The sequence below is a fragment of the Macaca thibetana genome, chromosome 7 (assembly GCF_024542745.1).
Source record: "Macaca thibetana thibetana isolate TM-01 chromosome 7, ASM2454274v1, whole genome shotgun sequence".
NCBI lineage: Eukaryota > Metazoa > Chordata > Mammalia > Primates > Cercopithecidae > Macaca > Macaca thibetana.
This window is the reverse complement of record NC_065584.1, coordinates 125,642,652-125,660,712: the sequence shown is the minus strand read 5'-3', so window position 1 is coordinate 125,660,712 and position 18,061 is coordinate 125,642,652. Positions and strand designations below refer to the sequence as shown.

The window sequence follows — 18,061 nt, the reverse complement described above, 5'->3', positions numbered from 1 at the left end:
CACACAAAAAGCAAAAAAAGACGCTGTTAACCTTGCTGAAATCTCTCTATCATCACTGCATTGTGCAAAGAGGAGGAAGGCATTTCAGAGAAGTGCCAAGCAGAAATGGCAGAGGGAAGAATGAAAACAAAAAGGGAGTAAGAAAAAGTTATTTTGGAGGGCTGGGCATGGTGGCTCACGTCTGTAATCCCAGCACTTTTGGGAGGTGGGTGGATCATGAGGTCAAGAAATCGAGACCATTCTGGCCAACATGGGGAAACCCTGTCTCTACTAAAAATACAAAAATTAGCCGGGCATGGTGGCGGGCGCCTGTAGTCCCAGCTACTCGGGAGGCTGAGGCAGGAGAATCACTTGAACGCAGGAGGCGGAGGTTGCAGTGAGCCGAGATTGCACCACTGCACTCCAGCCTGGCGACAGGCGAGACTCCGTCTCAAAAAAAAAAAAAAAAAAGGCCGGACGCGGTGGCTCAAGCCTGTAATCTCAGCACTTTGGGAGGCCGAGACGGGCGGATCACGAGGTCAGAAGATCAAGACCATCCTGGCTAACAGGGTGAAACTCCGTCTCTACTAAAAAATACAAAAAAACTAGCCAGGCAAGGTGGCGGGCGCTTGTAGTCCCAGCTACTTGGGAGGCTGAGGCAGGAGAATGGCGTAAACCCGGGAGGCGGAGCTTGCAGTGAGCTGAGATCCGGCCACTGCACTCTAGCCTGGGCAACAGAGCGAGACTCTGTCTCGGAAAAAAAGAAAAAAAGAAAAAGTCCTTGCCTTTATTCCAAATCTTAATGCAGAAGAACAGATTGATAACCTAGGTAAAGATTACAAGTGCAGCTAAAGGTAGCTCTAGATAAAGGAAAGTTGAAGCCTGTGCTTCCCGGAACACACTACACCTTAACATTTCCCCTGACGTGAAGACTTCAAGCACTGGACTAGTCTCTTAGAATTAAGAGAGATTTGAAAACATTATATAAAACAAATAAAATCTACCTTCTTATAATTGGAGAAATTTGAAAAGGAAGTGAATGATAGATGATATTAAGGTGACTCACACCTATACTCCCAGCCCTTTGGGAGGCTGAGGCAGGCATGTCACCTGAGGTTAGGAGTTTGAGATCAGCCTAGCCAACGTGGTGAAATCTCATCTCTACTAAAAATAAAAACAATTAGCTGGGCATGGTGGCACATGCCTATAATCCCAGCTACTTGGGAGGCTGAAGCAGGAGAATCACTTGAAGCCAGGAGGCAGAGGTTGCAATGAGCTGAGATCGCTCCACTGCACTCCAGCCTGGACGACAAAAGTGAAACTCCATCTCAATTAAAAAAAAAAAAAAAAGAAAAAGAAAAGAAAGAAAGAAAAAAAGGGGCCGGGTGTAGTGGCTCATGCCTGTAATCTCAGCACTTTGGGAGGCTAAGGTGGGTGGATCGCCTGAGATCAGTTCAAGACCAGCCTGGCTGCCATGGCGAAACCCAGGTTATTGCTACAATTAAGTGAATCAAGGGTGACGATTATAGAAACTCCTAAGACATTTGTGGCTTATCCTCAATTACACCTTTTTTTTTTTTTTTCCAAATAAGCTTTATGAAAATGCATAAGTCTGAAAGAAGGTAGAACAAAGACAATTTAGCAAATATTTTAGTCCCTACTAAAAATACAAAAAATTAGCTGGGCCTGGTGGCAGGCACCTGTAATCCCAGCTACTTGGGAAGCTGAGGCAAGAGAATTGCTTGAACCCAGGAGGCAGAGGTTGCAGTGAGCTGACATCAAGCCACTGCACTCCAGCCTAGGCAACAAGAGCAAGACTCTGTCTCAAAAAAAAAAAAAAAAAAGATAATATTAAGAAGTATTATCAACTTTCTTAGGTGTGATAATGGTATTGTGGTTACATAAAAACCATCCCAATACTTATGGGATACATGCAGGAGTATGAAAGGGTGAAGAGTTCTAATACCTACAACTTTCAAATGATTTATCCAAAAATTTACATAAATAAAGCTTATATCTTTGCAGCTGCTGCTGGGGTCAATTATCCTCTGAATGAATAAACCTCCAACTACTCTATGCTCTGGACCACTGTCTGCTCCTTGCAACCACAAAAAAGTTCCTGGCCAGTGGCTCACATCTGTAATCACAGCACACTGGGGGACCGGGATGGGTGGATCACCTGAACTCAGGAGTTCGAGACCAGCCTGGGCAACATGGTGGAACCCTATCTCTACAAAAATAAAAAATCAGCCAGGCATGGTGGCATGTGCCCATAGTCTCAGCTACTCAGGAGGCTGAGCTGGGAGGACTGCTCGAGTCCAGGAGCTTGAGGCTGCAGTGAGCTGTGATCATGCCATTGTACTCCAGCCTGGATGATAGAGTAAGACTCTGTCTCAAAAAAATAAATAAAAATTAAAAATCAGGCTTGATTTTGGTAGGTGGGTGGATCACAAGGTCAAGAGATCAAGACCGTCCTGGCCAACATAGGGAAACAGTGGCTCACATCTGTAATCCCAGTACTTTGAAAGGCTGGGGTGGAAGGATCACTTGAGGCCAGGAGTTTGAGGCTGCAATGAGCTATGACTGCACTACCACACTCCAGCCTGGGCAATAGAGTGAGACCCTGTCTCAAAAAAAAAAAGTTCTTAGGGTCTCTTTCCCACAATGCCCTCTCTAATTGACAAATAATTGCTTCTTACCCCTTTATGGCAACAAATGAGGATAAAACTTTGCACTAGAACTCGAAAAGTACAGAGCTTTACAAGTCACTTAAGCCAAAACCAGCTAGAGGTGTTAGTTATCCATGCATTTCCATTCAATAGAAGGCAGAAGACAGCCGGGGTTTCTACAGTGACGGAACCTTCAGGCTGGTGAGGGCTGTGAAGGGTCCTACATTTAGAGGCACGAGAAACCTAAAGTTGAATTTCTACTTACATTCTAGCCATGAAATTGTTCTCAAGCAATTGCCTTTGCCAGGCTTGTACTCTGTTAGAACTCTACCATTACTACACTCTTTCAAACAAACAAAACCTCACCAACCTGTACAACTTACTTCCTAAACCTGTTCAACACCCTTCCCGTACCATATGACACATACCACAAGGTAGAGACTAAAAATAATCTGTATTTATTACTACTTGAATGGCATGAATTGTTTCTCAAGGTGGTGGTGGTGGTGGTGGTGGTGTTGTTTTGAGACAGGGTCTTTTTCTCCCAGGCCAGAGTGCAGCGGCACAAACATGACTCACTGCAGCCTTGACCTCCCGCCTAAGCAATCCTCCCACCTCAGCCTCCCGAGTAGCTGGGACTGCAGGCACACTTCACCATGTCCAGCTAATTTTTTTAAAATTTATTTTTTGTAGAGATGAGGTTTTCCCATGTTGCCCAGGCTGGTCTTGAACTTCTGGGCTCAAGCGATCTACCCACCTTGGCTTCCCAAACTGCTGGAACTACAGGTGTGAGCCACTGCGCCTGGCCTCGTAAAGTTTTAAGTAATTCACAGCTAGCTTATTGCTACAATTAAGTGAATTAAGGGTGATGATTATAGAAACTCCTAAGACATTTGTGGCTTATCCCCAATTACACCTTTTTTTTCAAATAAGCTTTATGAAAATGCAGAAGTCTGAAAGAAGGTAGTAGAACAAAGACAATTTAGCAAATATTCCAACAGAAAGCATTTCTTAGACAGTTCCTAAACTGTGAAAACATCGTGACTTAACAGTTTCATTAACTGTTAAAAACTCCTTTAAAAATTTTATTTCCTTGGAATTGGCAAAACATCTGTACTTAATTCCTAATCAAATGTCCACTAAAGAAGTATAAAATGTTGTCACCTCCCCAATAATATAGCCCTACACATAGTTTTTATAACTAGTACATGCCAATGGTATTTTCCCAGTAAGATGATTGTTATCTATGGTTCAAAATAACAACATTCACATGAAGGTTATTATACCAGACACTATTCTAAGTAGTTTACATAATTCATCTCATTTAATTGCCGTAAGAATCCTATAAAGTAGGCACTATTATTATTCTAATTTTACAGATGATGAAACTGAGGCTCACAGGTATTACTTTTCCAAACACTTACTGTTATTCATTAAATATCAAATACCAGCTAATCTAGTCATGTATAAATTCTAATCTCTTTAAAATTACAAAAAATATGGTTAAATATAATCATCAATTCCAATGCACAGCTTTCGCATTGAATATAAAGTTAGCATTCCTCAATTATGTTACATTTTCTACTGGCAAAGGAAGTAGTAAAATGTCTTATAATTGTTCTTAAAGTGCTTTTGTTAGTTTTCCAAATTCTTCATAGAACAAAAGGCAGATGAAAATAGGACAAAGTCCACCTCTCTACCCACTCCGGATATCCGTTTTTATTCTTCAAAATCATTTGCATCATACCAAATTACTCCTTGAAAAAGCAACTCTGGGCCTGGTGCAGTGGCTCACACCTGTGATCCCAGCGCTTTGGGAGGCCAAAGTGGCCTGAGAATCACTTGAGGCCAGCAGTTCATGACCAGCCTCGACAAAATAGCAAGTCTCCATCTCTACAAAAGATAAAGATAAAAATCAGCTAAGCATGGTGGTATGTGCCTGTAGTCCTAGCTACTTGGGACGCTGAAGCTGGAGGATGGCTTAAGCCCAGAGTTCAAGGCTTGCAGTGAGCTATGCTCAAGCCACTGTAGTCCAGCCTGGGAGACAGAGCAAAGACCCTGTCTCTAAAATAAAGAAAAAGAAAAAGAAGGGCCGGGCGCAGTGGCTCAAGCCTGTAATCCCAGCACTTTGGGAGGCCGAGACGGGCGGATCACGAGGTCAGGAGATCGAGACCATCCTGGCTAACACGGTGAAAGCCCGTCTCTACTAAAAAATACAAAAAACTAGCCGGGCGAGGTGGCGGGCGCCTGTAGTCCCAGCTACTCGGGAGGCTGAGGCAGGAAAATGGCGTAAACCTGGGAGGCGGAGCTTGCGGTGAGCTGAGATCCGGCCACTGCACTCCAGCCTGGGCGACAGAGACAGACTCCGTCTCAAAAAAAAAAAAAAGAAAAAGAAAAAGAAAAAACAACTCTGATGATGGACACTATTTGGATAAACTGATGGTTCCCAGCACAGAGGAATGACTTTGTAGCAGGCTTGGGGGTATCTCTCCTGGAAGTCACCCAAAATGCCCTAGGTTAATCTATTACTCCATTCATCCATGTATCAAGGCCCAATTCCCATCCTCCACGAGGACAGCCCACAGGGATGCTCTCTTCCCTGATTTCTGAAGGTGGGTGACACACAATTTCAGCTTTCTTATGTCATGATGCTAATCATAACTCTCTTGGGCTTATCTCCCCAACCAGGTTGTGGGCGTTTTTTTGTCACCATCTGCTCTCAGTACCTAGCACAGTACTGAACAGACACTGTAAAAATTCAGTAAGCACTTGTTTCACTAAGCACTCTGGCTCAATACATACATTTGCACTGGTTGTGGAGAGAAATGGGGAAAACAGCTTTTCCATGAGCACTCAGTTGTCTCTCCACAAGCCACATGGTAAAAATATCCCATCCAGGCCCTTTCCATTTGGTCAAATGTATGTAAACCAGAATGGGATTACCGCTCCCTTCATTCTGAAGCAAAAATGGCTTTTTGCATCCTCACTATGGTTTACACTTTCTCGTTAAGTGACTCTGTATTTATTTCTCTTTCATTCTGCTTATTTCTCCATGTGACTCTTTAACACAAATACTTTAATTCGGTGTCACCCTAGACCTAAAGTAGTTCTAATTACAAATGTGGCCAGAAGCTATGGCCACAAAATGTAATAAAATGCTTGCTGAATCCAAACTGCTTGTATCTCCACTCCTAGGGTCAGAGTAAGTCAGTGGCCAAACAAGTACTGCAAATTATAAAGAGATAACTACTTTGGGTCATTCAAAATTGTGAAAAGAACTGCCTTGGTAGGTGGAGAGGTTATCACTATCAAATGTCTTTACAGAGAGGCTTAAGGGCCATATTTTAGGGGAGGCTGAAAGGGGCAAACCAATCCAGCAAGGGGTGGGGCTAGATAATATCCCTTCCAACTTGAAAACTCTAGAAAGTTGAACTTGTCACAAAGCAGAGAACAGCACTTAACATATTCTAGGCCTGAGTAATTCTGTAGTTGTCCATAGCACTCCTCGGTACTATCTGCATATGGGCCCCTGAGTGAGTTACTGGTCATCTCATTATCAAAGACAGGTATGATGAAGAGACAGAGCTCAGGTGCTACATCATTCATTAACTCAACAAGAATCGTAAAGGTTTACTGAAAAGATAAAATATTGTATGCATCAATACAATTGTATCATACATTGCATTATCAAGGACTATTCAAAGGTATGCTGGTATTTTACAGAGCTTCAGAATCCCCAGAGTCCTTTTGCTCCTTTGTGCAGGCTAATGAGGAAGAGACTGGACTATTAAAAAAAAAAAAAAATCAGTTCTGCAGGGCAGGGTGGCTCACACCTGTAATCGCAACACTTTGGGAGGCCGAGGCGGGTGGATCACTTGAGGTCAGGAGTTCAAGGCCAGCCTGGCCAACATGGTGAAACCCCGTCTCTACCAAAAATACAAAAATTAGCCAAGTGTGGTGGCAGGCGCCTGTACTCCCAGCTACTCGGGAGGCTGAGGCCAGAGAATCGCTTGAACCTGGGAGGCAGAGGTTGCAGTGTGCTGAGATCACACCACTGCACTCCACCCTGGGTGACAGAGGGAGACTCCGTTTAAAAAAAAAAAAAAAAAATCAGTTCCTAGTACAAATTCACACGGAGATTTTTGAAGCACATCCAATTTCAATAGCGAATAAAAAAGTACACCAGCACAGTAAAAATCAATATATATATATGAAATTAGGCCAGCAAGTATCCTCGTGTAAGTAAAAAACTGGTGCTCATAGTATCCGTGTTTTTTCTCTAGAAGTTCAGATTGAAAGAAGTCTCACAATCCCAGATCCCTGTTGAAAGGTCTCCAGGCATCGGGTCATGTCTCCCAAAGCCTTACTACACGGTCTTGCTTTCTGGGTGGTTTTCCTAATTTGTGACAAGAACTTGTTTGTAATTTCCCATAGTTGTCAGAGGTTTTAGGTCCTTGCCCAGAAATGGATTTTCTATAGAATCCATCTCGAGTTCCTGAATTTGCTTCTCGGGCTTTACCTACTGTTCAGGATGCCTCTTCATAGGGAAGGGTGGTGCTAGGCAACAGAAAGGAAAGGAGTTCGGGGACTTTGATGGGCAAGGGGCAGAAAAGGGGGGCGTCGACGCTCTAAGAGTTATCAAGACTCCCGATGTTGAAGGGAAGGACACCCCCACAGTAGCTACAGCCCCGCTCCAGGAAGCTGCAGCTGGAAGAACAGGTCTTCCAGCTCTCGGTCCCGAAACCTGGAGGCTGCCCAGGACCCCCCCAACCTCACAGGCACCCGAGCTCCAGACCTTAGCGACAGCCGCCCTCGGTTGCGAGGCCAGTCTGAGGCGCCCGGCGTTCCCACCCCCAACCCGAACTCACAGCCGGTCTCCTTCTTGATCTCCTCGAGCTCTTCGTCCCGCAGTAACGTGGAGGCCCGAGAACCCATCGCCGTGCCGGGAGCTCCTCCGGGAGCAGCGGCGCCAGAAGAGAGGGCGACAGGAGGGAAGGAGGGAGGGAAGGGCGGGCTAGGGGTCAAGAAGGGAGAGGGCAGTGTTTCCACTGCGGACCCAGGAGGGAACCCAGGGGTGGTGCGCTGGGGAGGGCGGCCCCGAGGACCCGCCAATCAGGCGCGAGGCAGCGCCCGGCTCAGGAGTCGACGTCAGCGTTCGAGTTCCAGCCCCGAATGAATCAGCCCAGCTCCAGCCCAAGTCCTGCTGAAGATGGACCCCGCCCCCGGAACCGCAGCTGCCACCGGCCTTAAAGGGGCGATGCCACTCGGGCGCTAACGACGCAATTAAAAGGGCAATTCCATTGACCAACCGTTTTACAACAAACTAACCTGCGGCAGGCAGCGTAGCCTACCTTTTCTCACAGAAATCGAACACTAGGAATCCTACTCGATAGGTGGCACGGATTGCGGAGAGAAACTTCGCGTGGGGGGAACCCTAGGGTGTGCCCCTCGGGGACTGCATGCGCTCTGGATCTTTCCTGGCGGCCGTCCTCCTCCCGGCCGCAGGGGGCGCTGGGGAGCCAGCCTCGGGGCCGCGTGCTGATTGGCTCCTTGGGAAACAGACGAGACTGGACGTTGGGCCGGGCGGGCGTCCCCTCTGCAGCGTGGGTGACCCGCGTCGCGGACCTTTCTCCAGGTTGTTTTCAGGCTGTGATTTGATAACCGCCGCCGGGTGGCGTGGAGCGTCCCGAGACTTTTTCCTTCATTGCAGCCCCCCTCTTCTTTTAGTTCTAGACTGAAGTTCGAGGAATTCACCACTTGGCTGAAATTAGGATCCAGATTTCCCAAACTTGCTTCGGAGGAAAAAGCCCTAACGATGGAGGACAGTGAATTCCTAGCTTATGGTCCGCCATTTATTTGAAGTTCCTTACTTTGTCTTAAAAATGAGAAATTTTGCATTTTATTCTCATGGTGTATTGTTTGTTTTGATTAAAAAGGTAGGCCGGACACGGTGGCTCACGCCTGTAATCCCAGCATTTTGGGAGGTCGAGGCGGGCTGATCACCTGAGGTCAGGAGTTCGAGACCAGCCTGACCAATATGGAGAAACTTCGTCTCTACTAAAAATATAAAATTAGTCGGCCGTGGTGGCGCATGCCTGTAATCCCAGCTACTCGGGAGGCTGAGGCAGGAGAATTGCTTGAACCCGGGAGGCGGAGGTTGCAGTGAGCCAAGATCGCGGCATTGCCTGGGTGACAGAGCGAGACTCCGTCTCAAAAAAAAAAAAAAAAAGTAAAAAGCCACCCATTAAATTAGTGCCTACTCTCAGGTGAACCAGTTCTTACTGCTTCACCGGCCTTACCCCTTCACACCTGTTTGGTTAGAACCCGTATAAGATATGGAAGAACTGAATTCTGACCGCTGTCTGTTAGAACCTAAGTACCAGGGTATTTTTGTCTTAGCAAGCTTTCCCAGGTCAACTTAGGTTATTAGTTTTAAGTGTTCCTAAGGCTTTACAGCTTAGCCTGAGGCCCCACACGTTCCCTGCAGGCTGAGGTTCTAGTTTGAAGAACTACAGTTTTGTTTTGTTTGTTGTTGTTGCTGTTGTTTGAGATGGAGTTTTTGCTCTTGTTCCCAGGCTGGAGTGCAAAGGCGCCATCTCAGCTCACCGAAACCTCCACCTCCCGAGTTCAAGTGATTCTCCTGCCTCAGCCTCCCGAGTAGCTGGGGTTATAGGCATGCGCCACCGCCTCCAGCTAATTTTATATTTTTAGTAGAGACGGGGTTTCTCCATATTGGTCAGGCTGGTCTCGGACTTCTGACTTCAGGTGATTCGCCCGCCTCAGCCTCCCAAAGTGCTGTGATTACAGGTGCGAGCCACCGCACTTGGCCTGTTTTGTTTTTTGGCGACAGAGTCTCACTCTGTCGCCCGGGCTGGAGCGCAATGGCCTGATAACTGTGCAGATTTGGCTCACTGCAGCCTCCAGGCGGGTTCAAGGGATTATCGTGCCTCAGCCTCCTGAGTAGCTGGGATTACAGGCCCGTGCCACCACGCTCAGCTAATTTTTGTATTTTTAGTAGAGACAGGGTTTCACCATATTGGCTAGGCGGGTCTCAAACTCCAGAACTCAGGTGATCCACCAGCCTTGGCCTCCCAAAGTGTTGGGATTACAGGCGTGAGTCACCGTGCTCGGCCTTAGAGTTATTTTGATGATTGGCGTGCACTTGTCTAACCTAGTGATGTTGTCCTTAATACTCAGTAACATTTTGGATATGTCCGTCTAAGAGCTAAATCACTGGAGCTGCTTTGTATGTTGGAATATGGGTGTGATAGGAAAATTTTGTCAGCCCCATGAATGTCCCTTTTCTCAGTCAGCCTTGAAGCCCATCTCTTGATGCTGACCTTACTTTTTTCCTTCCTAATCTTGAATCTTACCATTTGCAGCTGTCTCCAGTCAAAGCTTTCTTTGCTTCATACTAGTATTTTTTTCTGACTTTAATTTTTTTTTTCTTTAACGTTTCTTTAATTCTCTTATTTTCCAGGTGTTTCACAAACTTTTCTTTCTTGGGTAGCTTTTAAAAGTATAAATTGCTTGAAGCTGGGAGGCGGAGATTGCAGTGAGCCGAGATCGCGCCCCTGCACTCCAGCCTGGCGACAGAGTGAGACTCCATCTCAAAAATAAAATAAAAATGTTTGCCTCTATTAAGCGCTGTTTTTTTTTTTTTCCAGTTTTACGTATTTTTTCTTTAAAAATCTCCTTTTGCCTGTTGGATTAACTTAAAGAATGATTTTTCTTAGACTCTCTGATGACTTGTTTTATGTTCTATCTGGATGCATAACACTTGGTCTTGCACTAGGCTACAAACATCCTACCCTAGAGGCCTGGTCTTAGTTCACATTGCATTACCTTCTAGCTGTGTGACTTTGGGCAGGTGTCTTAACCTTCTTTTTTTTTTTTTTTTTTTTTTTTTTTGAGACGGAGTCTCGCTCTGCCGCCCAGGCTGGAGTGCAGTGGCCGGATCTCAGCTCACTGCAAGCTCCGCCTCCCGGGTTCACGCCATTCTCCTGCCTCAGCCTCCCCAGTAGCTGGGACTACAGGCGCCCGCCACCTCGCCCGGCTAGTTTTTTGTATTTCTTAGTAGAGACGGGGTTTCACCGTGTCAGCCAGGCTGGTCTCGATCTCCTGACCTCGTGATCCGCCCGCCTCGGCCTCCCAAAGTGCTGGGATTACAGGCTTGAGCCACCGCGCCCGGCCGGTGTCTTAACCTTCTAAACTTCAGTTTCTTCATTTGTAAATTAGGTTATGGTTGTTGTATCAAGTAATATTTGTGTAAGCACTTGATATACCTTAAAATGTAAAAATATAGGTTATTTGTTTGACTGAAAATTGTATGTAACATCTCACCTTCTTCCTAGTTGACTTAGGCTCTAGTTATTTCATCAGTGTTTTTATGGTTAAATTCACTGGATGAATTTTCCTAGTGTGGCAAAAGTAAGCAGCTTTTAAATTTAAAAAACTGTAGAAGAATATTTAAGTTTCCAAATACAAGGACATCTAAACAGAATAGTTCTAAAATAACTTTTAAACAATTACTGTATTATGGTAAAGAATGTAAGAGTACCTGCTTTTTGTTTGTTTTTTTTTGTTTTGTTTTGTTTTTTGAGACAGAGTTTCACTCTTGTCTCCCAGGCTGGAGTGCAATGGTGTGATCTTGGCTCACTGCAATCTCCACCTTCTGGGTTCAAGCGATTCTCCTGCCTCAGCCTCCTGAGTAGCTGGGATTACAGGCACACGTCACTACACCTGGCTAATTTTTGTGTTTTTAGTAGAGACGGGGTTTCACCATGTTGGTCAGATTGGTCTCGAACTCCTGACCTCAGGTAATCTGCCCATCTTGGCCTCCCCAAGTGCTGGGATTACTGGCATGAGTCACTGCACCCAGTGGTGAGTACCTACTATGAATAATATTTCTTAGTACATTTTTTCTTTACTTTTTACATTTCTATATGGTTATAATTTTTTTTTTTTTTTGAGACAAGAGTGTTGCTCTGTCGCCCAGGCTGGAGTACAGTGGCGCAATCTCGCACTCTCGGCTCACTGCAACCTCTGCCTCCCAGGTTCAAGCGATTCTCCTACCTCAGGCTCCTGAGTAGCTGGGACTACCGGCCTGTGCCACCACGCCTGGCAGATTTTTGTATTTTAAATAGAGGTGGGGTTTCACCATGTTGGCCAGGCTGGTCTCGAAGTCCTGATTTCAATTAACCTGCCTGTCTTGGCTTCCCAAAGTGCTAGGATTACAGGTGTGAGCCACTGCACCTGGCCTGTATTGTTGTAATTCTTTATAATGGACATGTATCATTTTTACAAAAACATTTGAGTGTGTGGTATGTGGCAGTTCCATCTGTCAGGCTGCACATGACTGGTTGGTGATAGTATGCAGCCCAATTCCTGAGCTGTGGCCAGGGTGGCATGGAATGGCCCTTCCAATAATCTGGCAACTGGATTGGTTATGCATTAATTGTGTTGGTTGGCTGGTACCAATGTCAGACTATGGAAATGTTATTAATCCAGAAAAGGATACATCCAGAAGAGGGTACATCCCAGACATTTCTGGGTAAACAATTTATTTTTCAATCTTCAATTTAGCTTTTATTTTATTTTATTTTTTATTTTTTTTGAGACGGAGTTTTGCTCTTGTTGCCCAGGCTGGAGTGCAATGGTGGGATCTTGGCTCACCACAACCTCCGCCTCCCGGGTTCAAGCGATTCTCCTGCCTCAGCCTTTCTGAGTAGCTGGGATTACAGGCATGCGCCACCACGCCCGGCTAATTTTGTATTTTTAGTAAAGACAGGGTTTCTCCATGTTGGTCAGGCTGGTCTCGAACTCCCGACCTCAGATGATCCACCTGCCTCGGCCTTCCAAAGTGGTGGGATTACAGGCATGAGCCACCATGCCCGGCCAATTTGGCTTTTATTTTAAAATACCTTTAGCATAGAACTGTTGTAGGACAGAAAATTAAACACACACACACACACACACACACAAAGAAATAGAACATTTCAAGTACCTAGACTTAAAAATTAATAGGATAGCATAGACCCAAGTTATGGGAAACAGTTTCTAAAATTCAATTCATTAAACACAATTTGAAAGAAAAGCTCTTTTCCCAATGTACCACTATCCTCCTACCTGCCTTGATTTCCTTTAATTCCTAAGTAAAGGGTAAATTTAGTTGCTTTACTTAAAATATCAGCTTCAGTTTTGGTAAAAATTACCACGCCCTTAAATTCTCAACCAGAGTTGTAAAAAATAGGAGCTCAAGTAGTTGTGCTGCCCTAAACAATTTATTGCAACACGTATTGGCAAATATGTCTGTGTATGTCCATTTTTTCATTTGCTCTTTTCGGTTTTTTGTTATAATGATGTATAAATGTGCCATTAAAAAACCTCTAAATGTTCTGCTTCTTCCATTTAGCTAAGGAAGGAAAGATGATATCTTGCCCATTTTATAAACATAGAAGCCAAGCCTAACTTGCCCAGTTTTTTATGGTTTTCAGTTTCCTATGTATGGGAGTTGGTGCTTGCGATGATCCTTTTCTCATCATTCCAAAAAGATGAACAAAACTGAATTATTCAGATTTTATTCTTGTCCATTACTGATATGGGGAAAGGGAAAATAACTTTACTCCCAAAAAATCTTGTAAAATTCATAGATCTCTTTATTAATTTTCAAGTGTTTGGATGCGTAAAGAAGATTATTTGAAGACGGCTTTTGGAATCAATTAGAATGGACCCCAGCAGTGACTACCATTTCCTCAGCCAGATTTTGTGGAAGAGGGTGAAACTCACATTGGTTTGTGGCGTCTTCGAGGGTGTGCTTCAGCATGTTGACCCTAATAAGATTGTTATCCTGAAGAAAGGTCTTGTTCTATTTCTCATACTGTTCTGCCTTTTAAGAGATTAGTGATTTTCAGTGATAGCTTTCGTCTCCATTAGCGATTGGGAGGGTGGCATTATTCCTATTTTAGGGAAAGTATGGGAGGAAGGTTAGAATATTGTTTTCCCAAACAGAACAATGTGACTGAATATGCTGGTTTGTCCCTACTTCCTTTTTTTTTTTTTTTTTTTTTTTGGAAGATGGAGTATCTCTCTGTTGCCCAGGCTGGAGTGCAGTGGCGCGATCTTGGCTCACTGCAAATTCCACCTCCTGGGTTCACATTATTCTCCTGCCTCAGCCTCCCGCGTAGCTGGACTACAGGCGCCCACCACTGCGACTGGCTAATTATTTGTATTTTTAGTAGATGGGGTTTCACCGTGTTAGCCAGGATGGTCTCAATCTCCTGACCTCATGATCCACCCACCTGGGTCTCCCAAAATGCTGGGATTACAGGCGTGAGCCACTGCGCCTGGCCTGGTTTGTCCCCACTTTTGATATGATAGCAGGGATTTTCAATATAAAAAGTTTTTTTAAATTAATTGGGTACTTCTTTTTTTAATTTCCTTTTTTTTTTTTTCTTGATATGTCTTGCTCCGTCCCCCAGACCCCCCAGGCTGGAGTGCAGTGGCGTGATAGCTCACCGCAACCTCCTGGGTTCAAGTGATTCTCCTGCTTCAGCCTCCCAAGTAGCTGGGATTACAGGCACACACCACCACGCCAAGCTGATTTTTGTACTTTTAATACAAAAAGTATAAAAATACAGCTGTTGGCTGGTCTCAAACTCCTGACTTCAGGTGATCCGCCCGCCTTGGCCCCCCAAAGTGCTGGGGTTATAGGCATGAGCCACTGCTCCTGGCCTTTTTTTTTTTTTTTTTTCCTCTGAGAATGAGTCTCACTCTGTTGCCCAGGCTGGACCAGTGGCGTGATCGTGGCTCACTGCAACCTCTGCCTCCCAGGTTCAAGCGATTCTCCTGCCTCAGCCTCTCAAGTAGCTGGGATTACAGGCACCCACCACCAAGCCTGGCTAATTTTTGTATTTTTAGTAGTGACAGAGTTTCATTGTGTTGGCCAGGCTGGTCTCAAAGTCCTGACTTCAGGTGATCTGCCCACCTCGGCCTCCTTAAAGTGCTGGGATTACAGGCTTGAGCCACCAATGCCTGGCTCTTTAATTTCTTTCCATATGCATTTTGAAATTAAAAATAACCACCACATTATTTAGAATCGTTTTTGGCTTCAGCAGATGAGTTGATACAGTAAGGGGCTAATTTTTTTCATACAAAAAGTAAAGAGGTAGTCAGATGAAGAATAGTGCAATGGCTGAAAGACACCAGCAGGAACCAGGTGCCTTTTGCTCCTGCTCTGCCACGTCAGTGATCATCTGTTATCCTCATGGTCACCAGGTAGCCTCTACAACTCCCAGCTGCAATTCCAGTTTATCATAAAGGATAAAGCTCAAGAACAGGTAAACGCAAGAGAAACATAGGGCAATCTTTTTTTTTTTTTTTTAAAGACACATTCATGCTCTATTATCCAGGCTGAATTGCAATGGCATGGTGTGATCACGGCTCACTGCAGCCTCAACTTCCTAGGGTCAAGTGATCTTCTGACCTCAGCCTCCTGAGTAGCTGGGACTACACTTGTGCGGACTGCACCTGGTTAGTGTTTTTAATCTTTATTTTTGTAGAGATGGAGTCTCCCTATGTTGCCCAGGCTGGTCTTAAACTCCTGGCTCCAGTGATCCACCTTGGCCTCCCAAAATGCTAGGTTTATAGGCGTGAGCCACCATGCCCAGCCAGGACAACCTTAAGTCTTACAACTTGCAGCTGCATCCAATGAAATAACTTCGTGTTAATATTTTTTTCTGATTTAAGGTTTCTTTTTTGTGTGGAGGAAGGCACATGGAATTTCCATGTCCTCTTTGGTTGTGCCACCCTCCCAGTACCTCCATTTCTGCCAATCTGGAAGTTTCAATATATAGAGTTTCCTGGCATGATAAGTTTCAGGTTCATCATTGAAACATGTATAAATGGCATTTGAAAGATTAATGTTATTAAGCCAAATTTTGAGTTAAAACAGACTTTTAGGGGCTCGGATGGGATTGTAACAGGTTTGTGCAACATTAATTCATTTAGTAATCGTGTATTGATTGCTTTATATCTCAGGAACTGTGCTTGGTACCAGGGACACATGCAGAAATAAGGTGGTCCCTGTTCTTAAAAAGCTTAGTCTAGGGGCTGGGCTCAGTGGCTCACGCCTGTAGTCCCAGCACAAAATTAGCTGAGCATGGTAGTGGGTGCCTGTAATCCCAGCTACTTGAGAGGCTGAGGCAGGAGAATGGCTTGAACCTGGGAGGTGGAGGTTGCAGTGAGAACTTAGTCTAGCCTATAGTCCCAGCTACCTGGGAGGGTAAGGCAGAATTGCTTGAGGCCAGGAGTTTAAGGCCATCCCAGGCAGCATAGCAAAACCACATCTATAGAAAAATTATTTTTAATTAATTTAGTTTTTCTTGTGTTTTTTTTTGAAACAGAGTCTCGCTGTGTCACCCAGTCTGGAGTGCAGTGGCGCAATCTCAGCTCACTATAACCTCCACCTCCCGGGTTCAAGCCATTCTCCTTCCTCAGACTCCCAAGTAGCTGGGACTACAGGCGCCCACCACCATGCCCGGCTGATTTTTTTTGTATTTTTACAAAGTACAAAACTACAAAAAACATAGACGGGGTTTCACTATGTTGGCCAGGGCGGTCTTGAACTCCTGGCCTTGTGATCCGCCTGCCTTGGCCTCCCAAAGTGCTGGGATTACAGATGTGAGCCACCGTGCCAGGCCTATTTTTTCTTTTTTTAAAAATTGAGATGGGGTCTCACTACGTTACCCAGGCTTGTCTCCAGCTCCTGGGCTCAAGTGATCCTCCCGCCTCAGCCTCCCAAAGTGCTGAGATTATAGGCATGAGCCACCACACCCAGCCCCCGACAAAAAATATTTTCGACACAGAGTCTTGCTCTGTCATTCAAACTGGAGTGCAGTGGCACTATCATGGCTCATTGCAACCTTGACCTCATGGGCGCAAGTGATTCTCCTGCTTCAGCCTCCCAAATAGCTGGGACTACAGGCATGTGCCACCAAGACTGGCTAATTTTTTAAATTTTTTGTAGAGATGGGGTCTCTCTGGGTTGCCCAAGCTGGTCTTGAACTCCTGGACTCAAGTAGTTCTCCCACTCAGCCTCCAAAGTGCTGGGATTAGAAGTGTGAACCACCACATCCAGCCTAAAAAAACATTTTTTTTTTTTTAAACAGAGTTTTGCTCTTGTTGCCCAGACTGAAGTGCAATGACACGGTATCGGCTCATGGCAACCTCCACCTCCCGGGTTCAAGCAATTCTCCTGCCTCAGCCTCCCGAGTAGCTGGAATTACAGGCATGTGCCACCACACCCAGCTAATTTTATATTTTTAGTAGAGATGGGGTTTCTCCGTGTTGATCAGGCTGATCTCGAACTCCTGACCTCAGTCGATCCTCACACCTCGGCATCCCAAAGTGCTAGGATTACAGGCGTGAGCCACTGCACCCAGCCAAATTTTTTTTTTTTTAATTAGCCAGTCATGGTGGTTCCTACCTGTAGTCCCAGCTACTTGGAGGCTGAAGTGGGAGGATCACTTAAGCCCAGGAGTTCGAGGCTACAGTGAGCTATGATCGTGCTCCTGTACTCCAGCCTGGGCAACAGCGCAAGACCCCATCTCTAAAAAAAAAATTTTCTTTTTTTTTAGAGATGGAGTCTCGGTCTGTTGCGAGGCTGGAGTGCAGTGGCTCAATCTTGTCTCACTGGAACCTCTGCCTCCCGAGTTCAAGCAATTCACCTGCCTCAGCCTCTTGAGTAGCTGGGACTATAGGCATGCACCACCACGCCCAGCTAATTTTTGTATTTTTGATAGAGACGGGATTTCACCATATTGGCCAGAATGGTCTCAATCTCTTGACCTTGTGATCCTTCCACCTCAGCCTCCGAAGATGCTGGGATTATAGGCGTGAGCCACTGCATCTGGCAAAAAAAATAAATAAATAAAAATTTAAATAAAAACTTAGTATCATAAATAGACAAATAGGTAGACAGGTATAATGGAGTGTGAGATCCTCTCTGATAGAAAGATGCAAAGGATGCTATAAAAACACAAATATTCAACTAATTTATATCTAGAAGTGCTTGAATTAGGACAGTGAAGTGATTTCCTAAAGGAGGAATTGGTGATGGAACTCCATCTGGTTGAGTAGGAGTTAACAATGGGAAAGGGGCTGGGCACTGTGGCTCATGCCTATAATCCCAGCACTTTGGGAGGGATCTCGACTCATTGCAACCTCTGCCTCCCAAGTTCAAGTGATTCTCCTGCCTTGGCCTCTGAATAGATGGGATTACAGGTGCATGGCACCACACTCGGCTAATTTTTATATTTTTTAGTAGAGATGGGGTTTCACCGTGTTGGCCAGGTCTCGAACTCCTGACCTCAGGTGATCTGCCTACCTTGGCCTCCCAAAAGGCTGGGATTACA

At 45.1% G+C, this 18,061-nt stretch overlaps 2 protein-coding genes across 5 annotated transcripts in view; one reads left to right on the top strand and one right to left on the bottom strand.

The window, feature by feature from the left end:
- CHP1 (calcineurin like EF-hand protein 1) overlaps positions 1-7,818 on the bottom strand; it is a 54,073-nt gene extending 46,255 nt beyond the window's left edge. The window contains exon 1 of the mRNA XM_050799586.1: positions 7,517-7,818. Within this exon, the coding sequence (XP_050655543.1) occupies positions 7,517-7,583 (67 nt within the window). The 5' untranslated portion in view covers positions 7,584-7,818. The remainder of the gene's footprint in view (positions 1-7,516) is intronic.
- A 399-nt stretch (positions 7,819-8,217) lies between these two features.
- EXD1 (exonuclease 3'-5' domain containing 1) overlaps positions 8,218-18,061 on the top strand; it is a 48,545-nt gene continuing 38,701 nt past the window's right edge. Inside the window, exons 1-3 of one of the 4 annotated variants that reach the window (XM_050799483.1) lie at positions 8,218-8,283; positions 8,376-8,491; positions 13,322-13,507. In XM_050799483.1, coding sequence (XP_050655440.1) covers positions 13,375-13,507 — 133 coding nt within the window. In that variant the 5' untranslated portion in view covers positions 8,218-8,283; positions 8,376-8,491; positions 13,322-13,374. Of the gene's footprint in view, positions 8,284-8,321; positions 8,492-13,321; positions 13,508-13,766; positions 14,987-18,061 lie in introns of those variants that run through there. The other 3 variants (XM_050799484.1, XM_050799482.1, XM_050799485.1) reach the window with 3 other exon arrangements.